This window comes from Carcharhinus amblyrhynchos, chromosome 19 (assembly GCF_965287045.1).
Source record: "Carcharhinus amblyrhynchos chromosome 19, sCarAmb.v2.hapA, whole genome shotgun sequence".
NCBI classification, from domain to species: domain Eukaryota; kingdom Metazoa; phylum Chordata; class Chondrichthyes; order Carcharhiniformes; family Carcharhinidae; genus Carcharhinus; species Carcharhinus amblyrhynchos.
In genome coordinates, this window is record NC_137342.1 from 9,555,889 (window position 1) to 9,579,806 (window position 23,918).

Genomic DNA, 23,918 nt, shown 5'->3' on the forward strand with positions numbered 1-23,918 from the left:
TTCTTGTACAAGCACACCAAAGTCTTTTTGGATATCAATACTTATAAGTTTCACACTTTTCTATTCTTATGACCAAAGTGAATAGCTTTACACTTTCCTACATTAGACTCCACCTGCCATCTTTTTGCCCCTTCAATTAGCATGTCCAAATCTCTTCAGAGCCTTTTTGATTCCCCTTTATCTATCCTACTAAATCTCCTCATCCTCAAAAATGTCTAATAAATTTGTCAAACAGGAGTAAAACCATGTTGGCACGTAATCATTCTATGCTGTTCTAATCACACGCTTTGTTAAGCACGTTGCTGAGAGACTTCCTTAATAATAGATCCCAGTACTCTCCCAACAACTGATGTTAGGCCCATAGTTCACTGCTTTCTCTCGCCCTTCTTTATTGAAAAGCTGTGTAAACATTTGCCAACTTCTAATTCAGTGGGACCATGCCAGAATCTAAGGAATTTTTGGAAAATCATATCTGGTGCACTCACCATCTCTGCAGCTCTCTCTCTTACAGGCCTGGGGATCTGTTGGATTTTAGACCATTATGTTTCTCCAATGATATAAATTTTCCCATTCTTTTTACCCTATAGGTTACCATCTATTTTGGGTATGAAAGTTATGTCTTTGACTGTGAAGACAGACAAAAGATATTTGTTCAATGCGTCTTATTTCCTCATCCCCATGATAATTTCTCCTGTCTCTGCTTCTGGGACATGCCTTAAAACCTCTTTCTTTGAGCAAGCGTTTCGTCATTTATCCTTAGGTCTACTGGTTCAGTGTCAAATAATGCTCGATGCTGTACCTAAGAAGCTGCTGGGAGATTTTATTCTGTTGAAGGCGCTATATAAATACAAACTGTTGTTGATCAGAGGACAACAAGAGCAGAGAAAGGGTAGTGTGTATGGAAAAGGGTAAGGAAGAAAGAAGAAAAATTGGGGTTAAGCTAGCAGAAAGAAGGGAGATAGAGAAAGAGAATGACATGAAGAAAGGCAGAAGGGTCAATAAACCAGCTTTACTTTTATTTACTGTTTTACAACACTGCTGAAATGTCTCAGTGCTTAAAAATGTTTTCCCCCTGCCTTAAATACATCTATTGTTGTGAATCCCAAGCAACAATCTGCTCTTTGGCTAAGAGAAGAATCTTGGCAGGATATTATGTCTTCTGAGAATAATTACATGGAATTTTTTAACATCCATTTTTTACAGGCAGAAGACCTCAAGGTTAACATCTCACATGAGCAAGAATCTTTCCCTTACATCATTAGGGTCATCACTAAGTACAATGTGGGGCCTTGTAACAGCAACACTTGCATCTTGCCCCAAAAGAATAAGCATGGTGGATTTGGTTTGGATTCATTAAAAAAACTTCTGTCTCAACATTTTAAGACCAGAGCCCACAATGGTAAGACAAGCAAACAAGTCAATGGGCAGAAAAGAACTGAACAGGAATAACTATGCTGAATCTAGATATTTTTTAAAAAGCTGGTTAATTGTTGACTAACTGCAATCCCAACACTAATCTTTGCACTGGACAACATTTATTTCTGTTTTCGCTTACCCCAGTATAATATTTTGAAGCACAATGCTCGTTTTTTTCTGGTGTGTTTTCAGGGCTTTGGAGAAGAAAGAAGTGACTAACTACCAGATGTGTTCAGCTGAGAAGCATACAGTCACCACTGACTTATTAAACAGTGAACCTCCAACAACTGGACTGAATTATACATCATGCAAATGTACATAGCATTCCGTTATGTCAGATCTCAGGACTTGCCACCTCCACTCCCACCACTGAACTTCCAAACATGGACCTCATATTCCATATCTAATGGTCAGGTCCACTTTTTCAGTATTTAAGAAAATAAGACTGGACAATTTTGCCTTGAGTTTCCATACTTGAGGTTTTAGCTACAAGCCAATTTCAAATTTGAGAGAACCCTCAGAACAAGCAAAAGAAGATATTCAACCTAATTTTTCTTGTTTTGTGAAACAATTGAAGCTTTGATGCAACTTCAATTATTTTCAAGACAAAAGAGTGCTTCTACTGCTTCTCATTGGTATGCATCCTACAATATATAGAGCTATATTTTTGCTCTATTTTAATCTGATCTCCATTAATAGGTCAAAAAATAGGAGATAGTGCTAAAGATGATATTCTCCAAAAGCATTGCCCACCGTCACATGGAAATATCTTATGAGCCTTTTACAGTTACTGCCAAGAAAAATAAATAAAGAAAGCATTAAGCTTGAGAAATAGACAACTACATAATTCATTCATTCCGTGCACAGAGCACATGCTAACATGTTTAAATGCATTTAAAAACTGCCACTTTAAGGTAACTGAGGATTCCACATTTACAGAAGAAACTGGCTATTTTTCCATTTATACATCCTTCTCAACATTTGACCTCCAAACTGATTAGTCAGACAGTTGCATTGACACATCACTTCAGGAACAATATGCAATAGCTTTAAGTGTCATTTTAATATTCATAAAAAAATCCAAACATCAGTATAAATGTGATAACAATGTGAAATGTCGAATTCACTGAGAATCATTACTGAGCGTAAAAAAATTCCTTCCATCCCCCATCTCAACAAGCTTGCACATTCTATAGGACTGAATAATTCAAAATATGCATGCAATTAGCCTTACAGGGTCAATATTCTTCAATTCTCAAAATTAAATGGCTACAGTTTGCAAGATCAAGGACCAAGACACGCACAACCCTTACAAGGTACAAAAAAGTGCCTTCTGCCAAGTATTTGAGACAGTTGTGAAGTCTTATAATTAACAAACAGCTTACATCAATAAAACTTTCTTCATAAAACTCATACTATAGACAACATGCACTGTTATGGGCAGATTATTCTAACAACACAAAGGCCTTTTGCTTCTCAACTGAGATGAAAAACCACTCAACAACTGAAACCAAGCTTTCCATATTTGCAATTCCTTTTTTTATGCGTGTGCACCAAGCCAGGCAATACTTTCTGCAATTGCTAAATAAACTATTCAATTCCCAAAAATTAACTTCAATTTTATCCTTTGCCTACATGATGGACAGCAAAATTGAACTTTCAGCAGAACCTCAGTTGGCCATGAACTCATCATCAAACAAGTCGGAGTCATACAGGAAACAGGCCCTTTGGTCCAACTTGTCCATGCCACCCTAAACTAATCCCAACTGCATGCATTTGGCCCATATCCCTCTATACCCATGTAAGTGTCTAAATGCGCTTTAGAAGACACAATTGTACCTGCCTCTAATACTACCCCTGGCAGCTTGTTCCAGACACACACCGCTGTGTGTGTGAAAAAATTGCCCCCTGGACACTTTTGTATCTCTCTCCTCTCACCTTAAACCTATGTCCTCTAGTTTTAGATTTCCCCTACCTTTGGGAAAAGATGTTGACTATCAAGCTGATCTGTGCCCCTCATTATTTTATAGACCTCTATAAGGTCACCCCTCAGCCTCCTACGCTCCATCGAAAGAAGTCCCAGTCTATCCAATCTCCCCTTATAACTCAAACCATCAAGTCCTGGTAGCATCCCAGTAAATCATTTCTGCATTCTTTCTAGTTTAATAATATATTTTGTATAAGAGGGTGACCAGAACTGTACACAGTATTACAAGTGTGGCCTTACCAATGACAACAAGATGTCCCAACTTCTGTATTCAATGTTCTGATAAATGAAACCAAGCATGCTGAATGCCTTCTTCACCACTCTGTTCACCTGTGACTCCATTTTCAAGAAGCTATGAACATGTATCTTTTCAGAAACAGGATCTACAGGCATTTAGGGGCAGTTTTTTTGAAGGGCAGTGCAGTTGATGCTGTCCACATGGACTTTAGCAAGGCCTTCAACATAGTTTGCTGCATAAGGTTAAATCTTGCAGGATCCAGGGTGAGGCAGCTAAATGGATACAAAATTGGCTACTTTAACAGAATGGGGAGATGACAGTGTTGGACGGAGGTAAACACAGTAAGAAGTCTGACAACACCAGGTTTAAGTCCAACCAATTTATTTGATAGTAAACTCACAAGCTTTCCCTGCACTGCCCTCATCTACCTTCTTCATTAGCTCTTCAAAAAACTAACTGTCCCTAAATGCCTGCAGATCCTGTCTCTCAAAATACCTTCCAACAACTTACCCACCACAGATGTGAGGCTCACTGGCCTGTAGTTCCCAAGCTTTTCCCTGCAGCCCTTTTTAAACAAAGGCATAACATTTGTCACCCTCCAATCTTCAGGCACCTCATCCATGACTATCAATGATTCAAATATCTCCGCTAGGGGACCCACAATTTCCTCCCTGGTCTCTTGGGATACACTTCATTAGGTCCCGGAGATTTATCTATCTGATGCACGTTAAGACTTCCAGTACCTTTTTCTCTGTAATGCGTACACTCCTCAAGACATTGCTATTTATTTCCCCAAGTTCCCTAACATCCACGCTTTTCTCAACAGTAAATACTGATGAGAAATATTTATTTAGGATCTCACCCATCTCTCGTGGATCCGCACATAAATAACCTTGTTGATCCTCAAGGGGCCTTACTCTTGTTTTTTGCCCTTTATATATTTCTAGAAACTCTTTGGATTCTCCTTTGCCTTATCAGCCAAAACAATCTTGTGTCCCCTTTTTGCCCTCCTGATTTTTCTCTTAACTCTATACCTGCACCCACTATATTCTTCAAGCGATTCACTTGATCCCAGCTGCCTACGCATGTCATGTCCCTCCTTCTTCTTCTTGACCAGGCCTCAGTATCCCGAGTCATCTTACTTCTGCCAGCCTTGTCCTTCACTCTAAGAGGCATATGCTTACCCTGTACAGTGGTTAACATGCTAAGTCAACGAGCGTACAGCAGTCATAAGCAAAATATTCCTTGGGGTGTTTTCCAAAACGCAACGAAACATTTACCCTGGTATTCACTCATTATGGTTGTCACCTGTTGAGTGTCACGTGAAACAAATAAGTGCATACATGCTATATTTACAATCAGCATGGAATTCCAGTAAGCTGGCACAATCCATTGCTCCATCTCACAGAACTTAAAAGTTAAATGGCTAGTGTCGCTGTAGTTACTGGCTTATAATTACTTTGTGATAATTAAAGCCACTTATCATTTTTGCAAAGAACCAGTTCCATTTTAAAGAGCGAGTTCTTGTGCTTAAGAACGATGTTAGCATCAATACATGAAATTGGAGACAACTATTTTGGTCTCCCAGTATAAACTTCATCTGGTGTCGCTGAAATAGGCCAGATTTTGTTGTAATATGGAATCCAAGGTCATCACTGGTCGTTAGACTTGCACCATTCAGTTCAAAAAAACGCAAACTAATAATGTTGCAGTGACAGAAAAAGATTTGATTTATTACATATATTAGTATACAACAAAAAGCATTGTTTCTTGCACGCTATACAGGCAAAGCATACCATTCATAGAGAAAGAAAGGAGAAAGTACAGATTGTAGTGTTGCAGTCATGGCTAGGGTGTAGAGAAAGATCAACTTAGTGCGAGGTAATTCCATTCAAAAGTTTGCTGGCATCTTGAGTCAGTTGCTATGTGACCTCAAACATTTGTATCTTTTTCCCAAAGGAAGAAGGTGGAAGAGAGAATGTCTGGAGTGCATGGGATCCTTAATTATGCTGGCAGTTTTGGCGAGACAGCAGGAAGTGTAGACAGAATCAATGGATACGAGGCTGGTTTGCATGATGGATTGGGCTACATTCATGACCTTTTGTAGTTTCTTGCGGTCTTGGGCCGAGCAGGGGCCATACCAAGCTGTGATACAACAGAAAGAATGCATTCTATGATGCGTCTGTAAAAGTTGGCGAGAATCATAGTGGACATATTACATTTTCTTAGTCTTTTGAGAAAGTAGAAGCATTGGTGGGGTTTCCTAACTGTATAGTTGGCATGGAGATGGGGGGGATGGGGGGGGGGGGGTTTGACCAGAAATGGTTGTTTTGATCTGGACTCCTAAAATCTTGAAGATCTCAACCATTTCTACTTCATCCCCACTGAAGTAGACAAGGACATGTTCTCCATTATGCTTCTTGAAGTCCATGACAATCTCCTTCATTTTATTTACATTGAGTGAGAGATTATTGTTGTCGTACCAGTTCATCAGATTCCCTTTCTCATTCCTGTACTCTGTTTGAGATCCGACCGACTACTGCGCTGTCATCAGCAAATGTGAAAATCAAGTTGAAAGGGAATTTAGCCACACAGACATAGGTGTATGAAGAGCATAGTAGGGGGCTGAGGACACAGTCTTGTGGGGCACCAGTGTTGACGATGATAGTGGAGGAGGTGTTGTTACCTATTCTTGCTGATTGTGGTCTGTGAGTTAGCAAGTTCAGGATTCAGTTTCAGAGGGGAGAGCCAAGGCCCAGGCCACAGAGTTTGGAGAGGAATTTTGTAGGAATAATGGTGTTGAAGGCTGAGCTACAGTCAATAAATAGGAGTCTGACATAGGTCAGACCTATGGAAAAGACTTAAGTGATCAGGACAATTTAAGAGGTTTAAGGATTGGGAAATAAACTGTAGACAGATTGAGTCAAAAAAGTTCTACAGAGAGAGAATGTGGGAGGGAAGTAAAACTGGATTGAGAAGAGGGAAAAGAAGATCGAAGGGAAGGAATTATTTCTAGAACAACTGTTTGAAACAAGGTCCAAACTTTTAATGGCTAATTTTCAGTAGCAGAGAGGATGACAAGCAGACTTCCTCTTAATTATATCATTACAAGGGTAAGTGAACTATTCATCCTATTTATTTAGAATCAACCATGCAAATTTAGAAACTTCATGTCATCCAATGTACGTCAACAATGAGGTGAATAGCCAAATGCCATTTTCACAAAACTAACAGTGGAACAATAAAATGTGGGCAGTAATCTTTGCATGTTGGTAGTTAACCAGATATCTACCATTTGCTCTATGCTGCTCCACCATTTGTTCATAAATAGGGATGAGCATCCACAGCCTGTTATTTTGATAGCAAAATCTGGCCTATTAGCTACATTCTAATACTACTTTGACTTTGTTTCGTACACCATACTTCAGTACAAACTTTGACAGAAGCCTTGTGATTCCTGCAAGTCAGATTGTTCATTTAGAAAAATTCTGGACCCACATACACCAAAAACTGATGGAAATTATCATTTGCAACCTGTGGCAATAAGACAAGATGAGATTTCTACCCTTTTTGTCTGTGCTGGATACTAGTCTTGATCTCAAAGGTGAAACCCAGCATGCAAACTCGCACCTAAATGTTGTTCAAGTTGCTAGAAGTTTATTTAAAAACAAAAGCCCAGACTGTGCCATAAAAACAGCAAAGTTAAGTCTTCTCAGCACAAATGATAACAACATGGTAACTGTTCTGACCATCCACCTCTCTGCAACTGAAAATGAACAATTAATAAGCATCGAGTCTCATTCCTTCAGGTAGTGATTATTGTTGGAGATATTTAAAACGTCAAATCAAAAATTAATTTTTGACCTTTTCTTCGCTTTTTCTTCTCCCTCTCTCAATCCAGCTTCCTGTCCAACTTGACATCAAATTCACCCACTCGAATTTATACTTTCTCATTTAACATTATTCCGAAGAGTTCTAGCATCAAAACCCTTGGATGATTTGATTTGAAGCTCCAAAATAAACATTAAATTTAAAAGGGATATTTTAATGGTTGAAGCAGCAAGTATGGGTGGAAGCTAATGACATTTTGCATACATTTCAAAACCAGGAGCTGTCATCAACCAACAGTTGAGACTGAATCCCAGAACTGACGCAAACAAAGCAGATGTCAATTGGCTGATAGTTAGAAATACTAAAAGTCAGATGAGAAAAATAACTTTCACAATTGAGCAAGAATGATTGTTGCCAAAATTTTTGACCAATGAACAACTTGCAAGAATAGAATTTTGCAGAATAATCCTTTTAAACACAATTTTCATTCAGCAAATGCTTTATTCCTCAATAGACTCAGAGTATTTTGTCCATTTTAATTATTTTTTGTGTAGACTGAGTGTTAGAACAAAGAACAAAGATCAGCCCGGGAAACAGGCCCTTCGGCCCAACGAGCCTGCGCCGCCATCTCAACACCACCAGTCCACCTCTCTACCCACGACCCCTGTCTAATGTTTTATGGCCATCCAGATTGAGGGAAACTGATTTAGGGACAATTTATTCCTGCCAATCAGCCTAACAGCACATCTTTGGGGTGTGGGAGGAAACTGGAGCACCCGGAGAAAACCCACGCAAGCACGGGGAGAATGCGCAAACTCCCACAGACACCGGCCCAAATCCATGTGTCTGCACAGCAATCAGCGATAGTCACTGAGCTGTCGTCTTGCCCAGTATCTTGTCCAGTTTAGGCACACACTAACGACATGAAGCACTAGGCCAATCTCGAACAACCAAGAGCAGCCCCAGTACGACCCATCGCGTGTATGCCCCTCGCTGGACACGAAGTGGACCGACTTAAAACCTGTGAATGAAAAGAGAAAACATTACTATCATTCTATACCCATTTACACTACCAGGGATGCCCCAATGCTAATGACCCTTATTTAAAAGGATCTCCTATATCCACCCATCTCCAACTCAGTCATGTGCCTAAGTTACTCTTAAAGGACTCTAGTGTGTTTGCCTCCACCACCTTACTTGGCAGAGCATTCCATTCCCCCACGACCCTCTGTGTGAAAAAACTCCCTTGAATATCTGTGTTGTACCTCTCCCCCCTCACCTCAAGTCCATGGCCCCTTGTCCTCCGTGTCTCTATTATAGGAAATAGCTTACCTCTGTTTACTCTATCTATACCCTTCATAATCTGATATACCTCTATTAGATCCCCCCTCAGTCGGCGTCTTTCAAGGGAAAAGAGCCCCAATTTCTTCAATCTTTCCTCATACCCCAGTCCTTCCATACCAGGCAACATCCTGGTAGTGTTGAGAGGTTATCTGACTGGAAATTGTCATAGAGTCCAATTCTCATATATACTATCCAAAAATACTGAAAGATGAAAAATAGCTCCCCTTCCTTCAATAACAAAGTTGACAGCTCAGAAATAATACATGTAGGCATTATATACGGAAACAAGTTACACTGAAAATTCATCTGTAAAGGGCATCTCTAAAATCAGAACTACTTTATTTCAATATTATTTCAAGAGAAGTACAAAAAAAAGCAGCTTAGAGCAGTGGTGGGACTAAAAATTACTGAAGGGAGAAGAACCACTGAAGGTGGAGGACAGGGGGGGGGAGGGCTCATAATTACAGAAGGTTGGGGGGAGTGGATTATGCAAGGCAACGCACAATTACCAAAAATATGCCATTCATTTTTTGGATGGGGTATGGAAACCTTGTTACATCAACATTTCACAGGACCAGTTGCAACCCATCTTAGAGAAAAGATTTTTTAAGACGACAACACCTGAGTATATTCCAGAAAGTTTCTTCAAGGAAAATTACATTTTTCATATTATAATTCAACAGCTTGCTAGCTAAAACCACTTCGAGGGAAAATACTTTATAAAATAAATGTGAAATTATGTTTGTTATGATCATCCCATTTAAAAACATGTTTATTTCAACCTACATTCACCAAATGACTGGATGAGTAATTTCCAGTCCCAGCTTTTAAATGAACAGACTGTTAGAGATAGAGGTCTGGAGACAATCATATTGATTGGTATTGAATCCCCAATCCCAGTGGGAAAAATTACTTTAATCCTGAAACACAAACAAGATGACAAATGAGTTACAACATTGTCAGCTTACAACCTGACAGTTGCCATGGATAATAATTAGCAGAAGGTTGTTGAGGGCAATTGTAGCAACACAGTTCCTACTGGGGTTGTGATAAATTAACTCAACACAGATTCAAAATCAAGTTGATGTGTCTATATGGCCTCGTGTTAGACTAGGGAGTGCCTTTATGAAGCTCTTCTTGGGTCCTTTCAATGTATAATTACACTAATTTAAAATTAATAACAAACAAGTTTTTATTATGTCCATTTTGCAATGATCAAGGCCAATGATGAGAAAATATAAGCTAAGCATACAATTCAAAGTAAGGCTTTATAATCTTGACACACAGTGATCTTTTTTAAAATGGGAATTGAGCCCTGGGTGATCGTTCTTCCACACTTAGCATCATCATCAGTGGTTGAGAAGTAATTCATGACATTTTAATGATTTTCACTGGGTGAAAAACTTATCTTCAACAATGAGAGCTTCCAATTTCAACTGAATACCACACAGACAGAAAAATGTTACATTTCTGTATTTCAGTCATTGACATGGAAACAAGAAATCTATGTTTATAGATTTTAGTAGCACATGTTGCTACTGAAGCAGTGTTTCTTTAATACATAGTTGTATTGAAGGTTTTTCCCATTTTACAAACAATGCAGCAAACCCTCAAGGAGTGGTATAGTGCAGTAAAATCATGTTTCCACATATACACACAGATTAGCCATTACAAATGGCATCTCCAAAGATACAAACAATGAAAGGATGTTTCAGAGATGGGGGAAAACAGGATAACAAGGTAAAGCCATAAACACATGGCACACCCTCACTTGCAGGATACTAGAATTAGAGCCAGCCTTCATAGGAGTCCAACTTCTCACAGGATCCAAAGCTGAATAGTTGCTCAGGCTCCTCAGACAACAGGATATATATTTCCACCAGGGAAACCTTAGCACCAAGAAAAAGAGCCGTTGAGAGGCCTGCTCCAGAGATAGAGCTTCCACGACTGGGCAGTAGCATGGTGTGGCCTTTTGGCTAGGATCAAGTGAAAATCTGGTCTTGCATTTGATCTTGGCCAATGAGGTTATACTGAGGCTTCACCTGAAGCAATTTTTCAAAAGCCATCTGGGCTCTTTGTCTAAGATGAAGCTCAGGTCAAGCACAGGAGGGGGTGGGATGCCTCATCATGTCAGCTTGGGTTTTGTTTGATCGAGCCCAAAGTGGGAGGAATGGTTTGTCTTGTCAGCTTGCATTTGTTTTGAATGGGATTTTTGATTGGGAATAAAATATCAAAATGTACACAAGAGGAACTGTCTTATCAAGGATAAAGTTAAAGCTTGTGTTATAGTTCAGGTCAGAAGCTCCAAAATGTTTTATGAAGCCTGTCTGATCATAAGTTTTGCATTTTGAATTTGGCTAGGATAAGCATGAGATGTTTCACATCAAACGTGATTCAAAAGACCCACAAGGGAGCGTTTATCAAAGTTTATTTAAGAATATAGTTAACATGTATAGTAAGAAAATTAGCAAGAATATTTATCAATTATAAAGAAGAAACAGAATCATTATAATGTATAGCGCCTGATCAACACAGACAAACTGCCCCAATCAAACTAACCTCCACAGACAAAAGATCCTTCTCACAGGTTTAACAGCACAGACTAATGTTCACATGATACTGGGATCGAGGTTGTTATTTGAATTCTGCAGTCCAATGTTCGAGACCCAGAACAGATTGAAGACAGCTTTTCAAAACACCAGAGCACAGATTCTTTACTGCAGCATAACAAGCCTTTCAGCTTACCAGTAAAATTCTCAGAGCAAAACAGAGAGAGAAAGAGATTTCTTTTCCAGTTTGCTTCTAAGATTGCCTCTAACACTGCAAGCCAAAGAAACTGAAAACTTTTGGTCACCTGACCTACCCACAGTTTTTTTTCCCCTCCTTCCAGCAATGACATCACCAAGGCTGTGATTAAGAAAAACCTCAAAGATACACCAACTTGGAAAAACTGACGACACAGCTATATACAAGGTGACACATCAAAACATGACCCCTTTCAGTTTGAGGTGTCCCCCCGCTCCCCCCCCCCCCCACCCCCCTCTGGAAGTTTCCACATAATCCTGCATATTTACCAAGGCCAATTCATCTAGCTTACACAGCCTTGGGTAGCATCCAAAGGAAATCCACGCAGTCACAGGGAGAACATGCAAACTCCACATTGACAGTCATGCAAAGCCAGAATTGAACTTGGGTCCCTGGCACTGTGAGGCAATGCTAACCACTGTGCGGCAGTACTAACCACTGTGCCACCATGCCCTCCTGGTCTGCACCTTTACAGGAGTCCGTCAGAGATTCTTTGATCCCAAAAGAACAATACAAAAAAACTATGCAACACCAAAACTTCTAATGGGTTTTTCTCACCAGTTTGATTTGATTTATTATTGTGACATGTATTAGCTTACAGTGAAAAGTATGGTTTCTTGTGTGCCAAACAGACAAAGCACACTGGTCATAGAGAAGGAAATGAGAGAGTGCAGAATGTAGTGTTACAATCATAGCTAGGATGTAGAGAAAGATCAATTTAATGCAAGGTAGGTCCATTCAAAAGTCTGATGGCAGCAGGGAAGAAGCTCGAACACAATAATTCTTTCCTCTGCTTCATCAAGCTTTATATCAGTACTCTGCAGTTCAGCAACATGAACACTGAATTTCTGTGCCAAAAAGCCAAGTTTGTCATCTTTGTCGTTGTTGGGGTGTGAGCCTATTCACTGACAAATCGTCATATTTAGGGCTCAGCTCCACCCCGGCTCTTCCTTTCTATCAAGGATTTACTTAGCATTTTGTCTCAAAAGTTTGCCAGAAGTCTTCCAGGTATTCACTTCAGAAGTAGGTACTTACAAACTGTGCATTAGGATAAGCGGAAGGATTAAAAGAGTAGTTCTGCAACATCCAAAGGCCACCGTCACTGACTTTTATCTACACAGTTGACAGGATTTACCACACAACCCACCGCGTATTTTGTGGCAGTGGGAGGTGGCCCACCATGGGCCAGTGGCAGGGTCTTCTGGTTCTGCTATGGTTAAGGAGTTTCTCACTAAATGCATCCCTTGCCTCTTAGAAACCCACAGCAGGGGTATGCCTTTGGCAGGACCAGAAAATCCTGCTAGCTTGAACTGCCGAAAGACTACAGCCAATATCTCTAAATGTGGTCTTATTGAAGAATATTTAGGAAACACATATTTTGCACAGGCAGTAACTAGGAGCTTGAAGTCATTACTATGGGCCTTCAGCAATCTGCTCTCAAAACAGCATTGAAACACATGCTGTTTTGGAGCCAGGCAGAGAATGCACCAGCTTTCCATGGTAATTAATGCCTATATCCCAGAAAAATACACATCTCCAGCAATAAGAAGTTAGGTGAAATTTACCATGTCTCACCATGGAGACAAATCTGGTGTTGGTAATGTCCCCTTAATCAAGTTCTTGGATACAGTGCAGGTGTCCTAGTTTTATGAAGTTTAAATAGAAATAGCAAATGAATTAAGGTCAGAGGATTTGGCACACACTAAGGCAGTGAACATTTGGATATAGTTATGGCCATATAATTGAACACTTTGAATGTTCTGCAGAATTTTCAATTACAGTGCAGTATTTTTGCAATGTCTTCCTTGAAAAAGTATTCACTTAAAAACACACTTGAGGAACAAAACCGCAGAACTCAAATTTTAAAAACATCTGCATTGAATTAATTAGGCAAGCATCTTGAAACGACTATAAGACATAGGAACAGAGTAGGTCATTGAGTTCATTGAATCTGCTCCATCTTTCAACTGGATAATGAATGACCTTGTACCATAACTCTCAACTCCACTTTCCTGTCATATCCCCATAACCCTTAGTTCCCTTACGAATTAAAAAAAGTCTAAATCTTAGCCAGTCTCTGAATTATTCAGACTCACTACCCTCAGAGAAGACATTCCTCCTCATCTCAGTATTAAGTGGGTGACTCCTTACTCTGAGATTATGCACTCTGATCCTAGACTTTCCCATAAGGGGCAACAACCTCTCAACATCTACCCTGTAAAGACCCCTGAGAGTCATAGGTGTTTCAATAAAGTCACCTCTCATTCTTCTAAACTGCAATGAGTATAGGCCCAACCAACTTAATCTCTCCTCATGACAAAACCCCTCCATTTCCATAAGAACATAAGAAATAGGAGCAGGAGTAGGCCATCTCGCCCCTCGAGCCTGCCCTCTCCCCATAACCCTTAATCCCCTTGCCTATCAAAAACCTATCAACCCGCATCTTAAAAACATTGAGCGAGGCAGCCTCCACCACTTCAACGGGCAGAGAATTCCAGAGATTCACCACCCTTTGAGTGAAGCAGTTCCTCCTCAACTCCGTTCTAAACCGCCCCCCCCCTTTATCCTGAGGCTGTGCCCTCTCGTCCTACTGTTCTTTCTGAGCGGGAAAGGCCTCTCCACCTCCATCCTATCCATCCCATTCAACATCTTATACGTCTCAATGAGATCTCCCCTCATTCTTCTAAACTCTAACGAGTACAAGCCTAGTTTATTCAGCCTCTCCTCATAGTTCAACCCCCTCAACTCCAGCCTAGTGAACTAGTAATCAACCTAGTAATCAACGTTCTCTGAACTGCTTCCAATGCCAGTATATCATTCCTTAGACAAAGCAACCAAAACAGTTCACAGTATTCTAGGTATTATTCAACTACTGCCTTGTGTAGTGTTGATGTGGAGATGCCGGCGTTGGACTGGAGTAAAACAAACAAATCCCACAACACCAGATTAAAGTCCAAACAGGTTTTTTTGTAGCACAAGCCGCAAACTTTCGGGACAGCCTGTCCCGAAAGCTTGCAGCTTTTGCTACAAATAAACCTGTTTGGACTTTAATCTGGTGTTGTGCGATTTCATTCTGTTGTGTAGTGTTAACAGGATTTCCCTATTTTAATACTCTATTCCCATTGAAATAAGGGTTGACGTACTATTTGCCTTCCCAATTACTTGCTGAGTTTGTGTGCTAGCTTTTTGTGATTTATGTACAAGGACCCACCCAGATCGATCTCTGCTGCAGCATTTTTGCAGTCATTCTCCATTTAAATAGTATTCAGCTTCTGTATTCTTCCCACCGAAGGGTATAACTTCACTTTTTCCTACATTATATTGCATCTGCCAAATTTGTCCACTCACTTAGCCTGTCTATAACCCTCTATAGACTTGTGTCATTCTCACCACTTGCCTTCCCACCTATGTGGCAATAGTACATTCACTTCCTTTGTCTAAATCATTAACATACATTGTAAATAATCATGGACCCAGCACTGATCCCTTTGGCACTCCATTAGCTACAGGTTGCCAACTTGAAAATTCCCCTCTTATCCCAACTCTCTTCTGTTCCTTGGTCAATTCTCTATCCGTGCTAATATACTACTCCCAACACCATGGTTCTTATTAAGTAGTCTTTTGTGCAGTACCTTACTAAACGCTTTTTGAAAATCCAAGTTTATCTTTCTGTTATCACCTCAAGGAATTCTAATAGGTTCACGAGGCACAATTTCCCCTTCATGAAGCCATACTGACTCTTCGTAATCATATTATGTATTTCTAAATACTCTGATATTACATCCTTTGAAATGGACTCTTATGACAGATGTTAAGCGAACTGGCCTGTAGTTAGGTGCTTTTCATCTCACTCCCTTTTTGAATAAAGGTGTTGCATTGGCAGTTTTCCAATCCTCTGGTACTTCTCCAGAATGTAAGCACTTTTGGAAAATTACTACCAGTGCATACATTATCTCTGTAGCTACCTCCTTTAATATCCGAGGATGCAACCCATCAAGCCCAGGGGGCTTATCGGCCTTTAGCCTCATTAGTTCCCCCAGTGTTTTACTCTAATGATAATTATTGCACTTCTTTCCTCCCCCACCTTTTCCCCTCGATTATAGAATAGAATAGAATACTTACAGTGCAGAATGAGGCCGACCGAGCCCACACCGCATCTCCATCAGTACATCTTACCCAGGCCTACCACTACCCCCATAACCCCACATATTTATCCAGCTAATCCCCCTAACCTACACATCTTTGGACACTAAGGGACAAGTTAACTTGGCCATTGCACCTAACTGCACATCTTTGAACACTAAGGGAGAATTTAGCATGGCCATTCCAACTAATCCGCACCGTGGGAGGAAACCAGAGCACCCAGTGAAAACCCACACAGACACAGGGAGATTGTGCAAACTCCACACAGTCACCCAAGGTTGGAATTGAGCCCAGGTCCCTGATGCTGTGAGGCAGCTAAACACTACGCCACCGTGCCACCCATTATTTAACATTTTTGGAATGCTATTAGTGTCTTCTACTGTGAAGGCTGATGCAATTTATTTATTTAACTCCTCTGCCATTTCCTAGTTTTCCATTATTATTTCTTCAGTCTCATTTTCTACGTTCACTTTGCTCCTCTCTTCCTTTTTATTTAAAGAAGATCTTACAGTCTGTTTTTATATTATTTGCTACTTCATCTTTTCCCTCTTCATTATGTTTTTGGTCATCGTTTGTTGGTTTTTAAGACTTTGAAAACCCTCTGTCTTATCACCAATCTTTGGTTTAATACTATCCTTAACTTTCTTGGTTAACCATGAATGATTTTTTCCCAGAATCCTTCCTCCTCAGTGGGATGTATCGTTATTGTGAATCATGAACTAATTTCATAAACGTTTGCCACTGCTATCAACTGTCTTTTCTGCTAAGTCCCTTTCCCAGTCCACTCTGGCCAACTCCACCCTCATTCATTTACAACTGCCCTTTGAGAAGTTTAACACAGTTGTTTCGGAATCTAAATCAACAAATTAAACATTTTAAAATATTGTTTTACCGATTTCTGCTTCTTGTGTAAACATTTTTACAAAACATACAATGAAAAAGTTCTAAGACTTACTCGTCATTCATGACAAATATACAGTTTTCTTGTGATGTATTTCCTGTCACTGGATGTTTGCAAGTTACCTTCCACTCATTATGACTGCAAAGAAAAGAAAGAAAAACATGGTCAATTTGCCATACTCATACCTTCATTTGACTATTGAGAAATTATAATTAAGTAATTCATTTTTTTCTCCATCATATACTAATGGGCACACTTACAGTAAGTACATTGCAATTATCTACCTTGCAGAACCATCTTTAATCTTTAAATGGTAGGCATACATGTGTTAAATTACTCTGAATTGAGTGGTTATGAAGAAATCACACACTCCACACAACTCGGGAGAATTTATCTCATGCTCGGCAAAGAAACATATTGGGCAGAATTTTACCGGCACGTCCACCTGAGGTTCGTACAATCCCACCCAAGGCCAATGGAGAATGGCATTCTCCGAGGCTCGCCCATCCTTGGAATCAGGGTGGGCGCGCCAGCAAAGTTCTGGCCATAGACTGAAAATGTTCTCAACTGTCTTCACCATGAGATGGAGTGCACTGTGTGAAGTATGTCTGTCAATCAAATAACAAAATTCAAAAATCTACAAATGTTGGAAACCTAAAACAAAAACGGAACGTGTGGGGAAACACTTGATTATTTGAGAGACCAGATGAGTTATGTTTCAAGCGCAGCTCATTCATTCATTAAGAATGGTTCTGAAGGGGGGCCAGTAACTGAATTGCCAACAGCCTCTACTCTCTCCCTCAATTCCGTCCATGGATAACCGTTGATATCCTGAGTGAAATTTCCCGACAATAAAACAAATCACCGAAGGATGGTTTCCTGCTGATTTGATTTGATTTATTGTCAATTGTTAAGGAATACTGTCAATTATGACTGATCTACAAACCCATTTCAACCAAATGCAGTGTACATTATTCTCATTTCAAAGGATAGGCTCAATTAATTGATGTTTGACAGGAATTATCAGTGGGAACGATTGCTTTTAACAGCCATACTTCTAATCAGAAGCATTCAAGTTTTAAAGGGAAAATTTGCCATCCTATCCCTTTTCTTCCTCTGCAGCACTAAGACCAATAGAAAGGATAAAACAACCTACATGTTTCTTCAAAGACTAAATTCCAGTCCTAAACTTGAACACTCTTCCATTTTACACAACTGCCAGAAGTCTAATCTACCATGTCTAATCCTGTTAGATCAAGCGGGCTAGAGTTTTAAAGCAGGGGCATTTTGCTGCAACTGTACAAAGGTTGAGAGACCACATCTGGAATACTGTGAGCATTTCTGGTTCCCTTATTTAGGGAAAGATATTTCTTCATTGGAGGCATTTCACAGAAGGTTCACTAGGGTGATCCCTGGTATGGAGGAATTGTCTTATGAGGAAAGGTTAAACAGGTTGGGGCTCTACACATTGGAATTTAGAAAATGAGAGGTGAACCATATAGGATTCTTAAGAGGCTTGACAAGGATGTTTCTCCTCATGAGAAAGTCTTGGACCATAGGGTGTAGCCTCAGAATAAAAGGGCACCAATTTAAGACTGAGGAAGAGAGTTAGGAGTCTTTGCAACTCCTTGCCGTAGAGGGAGAGTTCTTGTGTACACTTAAGGCTGAGATAGATAGATTTTTAATCAGTAAGGGAACATGGGGAAAGGGCAGGAAAGTGGACGTGAGGGATATCAGATCAGCCGTGTTCCTACTGAATGGCGGAGCAGGCTCAAGGGGCCAAATGGCTTACTCCTCTTCCTATTTCTTGTGGTCTTTTGAGGCTCTCCAGTCATTCAGCTTATGCTAAGTCTACATCAGTTCAATTAAATATACTGATAAAGTTCCTAGACTTCTTTAAATCTAAGAAGTGTTATTACTCAGATTCACAATCACATCAAAATATACATACATTCAAAATGTGATGAGTGCAACATGGGTATTTAACTATAAACTCACAATCTATATTACAAACAGAAGTACGTGAATCCCTGGAACCTATACATAGTCTTATGACAAATACAGAATATGCAACAAGAAACAAATCATCCAGCCCAATTAATCCATGCACTGCTATTCAAGCCTCTTCACATCTATCCTCATCTAACCCTGATCAGCATAACCTTCGATTCCCACCTCCCTTATATGCTTATCTATTTCCTCTTTCAACACATCCATACTATTTATTTCAATGGCTTCAATTTCACATTCTCCCCAATATCTGGATAAATTTGTTTCTACGCTTGTTCCTTCCCCATGTGATTCCTTGGTGACTGTCTTATAATGGAGGCCTTAAATTTTGCTTTCCTCCAAAATAGGGAAGAGTTGTCCAGAGGGAGATCTTCCTTTTTTAATTTTAATTTTTTGAAAATAGGTCAGGGTGCCCAAAAGCCGAGGTTACTGGTAGGTGGGTTCATTCAGAGTCTGTCTAGACAACTTGTCATCGTGGGAGAAAGCCTCCTAAATATTTTCTTGAACAAAGGGTCAAAACAAATGGAGGCAGAAGTTGGCAGTGGAACCAATGGCTAGCATACCGCCTGAGTTGACAGTTCAAAAAAAAAGATAAAAACTCCACCCCCAGAATCTGCTGACAGCATACATTGCACAAACATTATTATGAAAATTAATCCCTGAAAAGCAGGTTTCAGCTGGAAGAGGGTAACTAATATTAACCAGCCAACAGCTCTACAATCTATTCCATACAGCTGACACATTGGTCAGTGCTGGTTGTGGGAGATCATGGTGCTGTGCTACATTTACCACCTAACACCATGTGACTACACTTCAAAGGTACTTCTGTCTGCAAATGGAACTCCCTGAGGTCATGAAAAGTTATCAAAGTTATTTTCTTCCACTGCTCTTTTTGCCCACAGTAAAACACCACCCCACTGTGCCCTGAAAAAGAAAATGCTTTTCAGTTGCAAGTACACAAGTGTATTTTCTATGAGAAAAATAATGTCAGCCAACAGCGTAAATCCAAATAAAAGCACAAAGTGCAAGGAAAACTCAGCAGGTCTGCAAAATCTATGGAATGAGAAACAGAGTTAACTTTTGGAACAACATAAACACAAAATTAGTTTATTCGCATGGTTTTGTGCATTTAACCTAGATTATGCCGTTAAATTTAACATTATACTCAAGCTCAATATTGTTTAAATAACATGGTTATGTTCGCTGAATAAACTCCAACTGAAATTCAAGATCCAAATTATCAGCTACACGACTATTGAGTAGTACCACCATAGAGAAAACTCTGTTGACTGAACGACAGCTGATCATGTTTGTAAGCTAAATTGCTGAGAACAAGCATCCTACGTTTGTAGTAGAAACTGCACATTTTACAATATTAAAGGATGTCAATTTCTACAATCTAATTAAAGGATGCTGCTGGCATGAAACAAGTTTTTAATTTTGGAAGTTCTCCCAAGATGAGTCACCTAGCAGAAATTAACTCGCACAATGCATTTATTTCCTCTTTGTTACACATAATCATCAAAATGAAAAATAATTTAAAAGACAAAGCCCACCTCACAATTCAAAAGATTTAGTTCAAAGCTCGAACACGGATTACGAAATACGGTTGAAATATCAATAAATCCCTTTACAACAGATCTCCTTCCCAAAATGCAAAGAGACTCAATATCTATTAAGAAAGTGATTACACATGATTTTGCGGTACAATAGAAAATTGCAAAATACTGTGTTATACACTTTTTAAGCGCATTCACCTTTTAACTGTTATTTACATTTGAAGAGTTGAACACTGATTAACTCTATCAACCAATCAATTTTCATTGCTGGGAATTCTGTTTTGAGAATGTACATAAGGCGCCCCTACATGGTTGAAGGCTAAGGCATCAACTATTATACAATATAAGCAAAGCAAAAGACTCCTTTATTGATTCTTAGCAAAGACATGTTCTTTAAAAAGCATCTTATATTTTTCCTTAATAGTATGATGAAAATACATTAAAATCAGTTTCAGAAGAGGTCCCTGGATTGCTTAAGAAATTCTGAGCAACCTGCAGCTTCAAACTATCAACTTTAATTTACTCCATTTATAAATTCAAATATCTTTAAAACTGGTGATCTCTATCTAATACAAGAAGCCATGTTAATAAGCATCACCTTTTGACCAAACAACCCCATAGTTGCCACTGTAGAAATAAGAATCTTCATAAGATACTTAGTTTTATCCCTATAAATAGTAGAATGTATATTATTCTTAATTTACAATGATTTTTGGTTACATTAACATGATTATTAAATTTCCACCTACAGTAGCATTAAATATTAACATAACTGCATTTGAAAAAATCAATACCAATTGCCTTGTCTCAAAATTCTCGAAGTTTTTCAATGTTTTAAAAATGATCCAGTATCTGATACTGCATTCTATTAGTACCCAGCAGTTGGCAACAATTTTGAAATTAACATATTAAACAATTTAAAATAGCGAGGTTCAAATACTTACTGGGGGTCTCACCAAATCTGAAACTTGAGCATCATGAACAGAATTCAAAGCCACCACATTAACAGAATATCTTTCAGATCAAAAGTACCCTTCAGATTCTTCGCCCTCTTATTAATCACACTGAAGTCACAAGTAAGTTCTCTCAGACAACCTCACCCAATATGTGGTAAATAAAGCCTAAGTCACACTGCAAATCAGGCCAATGAGAATTAACATAAAAGAAAAGGCTGTTGTGTGGTCGCCTCTATTAATAATCTCTACAAGCAACAGCAACAACATGTTTAAAAAAATTCTGTTTGAGATAAAGGGATAAAAAATGAATACTGGTCATTTTAACCATGTAACAACTTGTAGTTTCTTTAATGTAATACTCTAATGAACTTTACTAGAGCATTATGAAGGAAAATTTGATTGCAATTTACAACAACACAAAATAGCTCAAAAATACATGAATTATATTACAGAACCAAAACACTAAGCAGCAGAGTAAACCAAGTGTTCCTAAATACTGGGAAGGTCCACTATTGTCTTAACAGATGAGGTCTTACGGCACAATGGTAGCATCCCTACCTCTGGGCCAGAAGCCCCAAAGTCAAGTCTAACACCAGGACTTGCTGGCCACAGATGGAGTATTCATAATGTGGTTCAACAGGCTGATAATCTGCTTGGGAATCCTTCCACCACTTCCCTCACTATTCCCCAAAAGGGAAAAAGTGTACGTGAAGATACACTAAAAAAACACTCCACATTATGCTTCCATAATAATAACTTAAAAGACACACTAGGCAAAGGTTAGATAGGAAAATTAAATAGCATGCCAATTTAATCTATTCTTGCACACTACCTTGTACATCTTGAGAACTGTATGCCACAATCCTGTTCGGGACCATTAAAGTTTAAAGAGAAGTCTGAAAACCTAGTTTTAGCCAACAGAACTATACCATGAGGTTTCACATTTTTTAAAAATTGTAAAAGACTTAAAACAAGCACGATTAATTTAGTGAAAGCAAAACACTGCGGATGCTGAAAATCCAAAATAAAAACAGACAGTGCTCTGTGATGAAACTGTGCCTTTAAGAAATGTGTTTATATCATGTTTCTTATAAGGGGTATGCATAAAATTTAGTTGTTTGATACAGTAACGATTTGTCTGCCAAACCAGGCAGCTCACATGCTGAGACTGTAGACTAACAATTGGCTTTAGCTAGGGATGAGTTTGTGTTCATGCATCTTTGTTTATTTGTTTTCTTCTGGGGTTCCAGAATAGGGTTGTGGTCAGGTTGATTGACAGATAGTCACGTACTTAAGGGAAGGAGCTAAGCTTTCAGGGAAAATGAGGCAGTTACTGCCGGGTTCTGAAACAAGCAAGAAGCAAATCTCTGTCTGTCCGTCTCTCTCTGTCTCTGGAGGCTGTTGTTCAGGACCTGCTAAAGAACATAGCAACATAGGAATTAGGAGCGAGAGTAGGCAATTCAGGACTTTGAGCCTGCCTGCCATTCTATACGATCATGGCTGATCTCCATCTCATCCTAGCTCTATTTCCCTGTCTTTTCCCCATAGCCCTTTATGCCACTTTGGATCAAATATGCATCTCTTTCTTGAGTCCACTGATTGATTCTGCATTCACTGCACTCTGGGACACAGAGTTCCATAGATTCACAACAAAATGTGAGAAGTAGCTTCTCTTTATCTCTGTTTTGAACCTCCCCCCTCTTATTTTACAACAATGACCTCTTGTCCTAGACTGTTTTAGAAGGGGGAACATTTGGTTAACATTTACTTTATCAATCCCGTTGAGTATTTTATACCGCAATCAAATCTCCCCTCATTCTTCAATATTTCAGCGGGTACAAGCCCAAGCTAAGCTCCTCATATGACAGCCCTTTCAAACCTGAAATCAAGTGTGTATGTTGCTAACTAATTTTGAAGAGGAGTTTAAGTCTGAAAGATGAATATTGCTTGAATTGGAACTAAAAGAGATAAGGTGGCAGTTAAGTATTGTATCTCATTCTGTTTAAGTACTTCAATGTTGAAATGTTCAACTTTTTTTAATACTTGTTCTGTATTGTTAAAATAAAGTTTGTTTCAATCAAAGCTTCCTAGTGTGTCATTCAAATCACACATGGAGTACCTTCAAACTAATACCAAAATACGTTAGGATTTCCCCCCTCGCCTGTCAACGTGATATCTGTGCCAGTAAGCAGTTTTTGTTGGGATGTTTGGAGTTGGAGGGGGTTGGTTGTCCATCGTGGTGGGGCCTCCAAGTCAATATGGCAACAACCATTTAAGTGTAATAAGCTTGTTTCAATTGCATTCACAACAAAATTTAACTAGTTTCTCTATCAGATGCTCCTTTCTCTAACATTAACATTTTAATCTTAAATCTAGAAGTCACAGTTTATAATTTATATATTTTAGAAAAAATATTTTTGACAAGTACAAGGAAAGGTCAATATCTTAGGGCCAATATGGGTCAAGGCCAAGGAGGTCAACTATCCATCGTCTTGACTAAAGCATGGACATAAGAAAGAAGTGAACAAAAATGCAAGTTGTAAAAATGAAGCAAAAGTTACTAATTGTCAAGTTGTTTCATATGAAAGAAAGATGAGAACACACCTTTATCAACTACTTGATATCCTAAGCATATGCTATTCTGTTGCTTATTGGCAAAGGACAAATAGTTCAGGTATATCAGTGAAGCGCTACATTCAGCCCAGATGAAATGTGGGAAGAGGAGTAA

The 23,918-nt window shown here is 39.2% G+C and overlaps 1 protein-coding gene across 8 annotated transcripts in view; it reads right to left on the bottom strand.

Moving 5' to 3' along the window:
- The window catches only part of plekha5 (pleckstrin homology domain containing, family A member 5), a 322,519-nt gene that overhangs the window by 135,375 nt on the left and 163,226 nt on the right, over window positions 1-23,918 (bottom strand). For 7 of the 8 annotated variants that reach the window (XM_080207236.1, XM_080207228.1, XM_080207227.1 and 4 more), the window contains one exon: window positions 16,720-16,803. The exons of the other annotated variant lie outside the window; for it this stretch is intronic. In XM_080207236.1, the coding sequence (XP_080063362.1) occupies window positions 16,720-16,803 (84 nt within the window). The remainder of the gene's footprint in view (window positions 1-16,719; window positions 16,804-23,918) is intronic. 8 annotated transcript variants of the gene reach the window in all.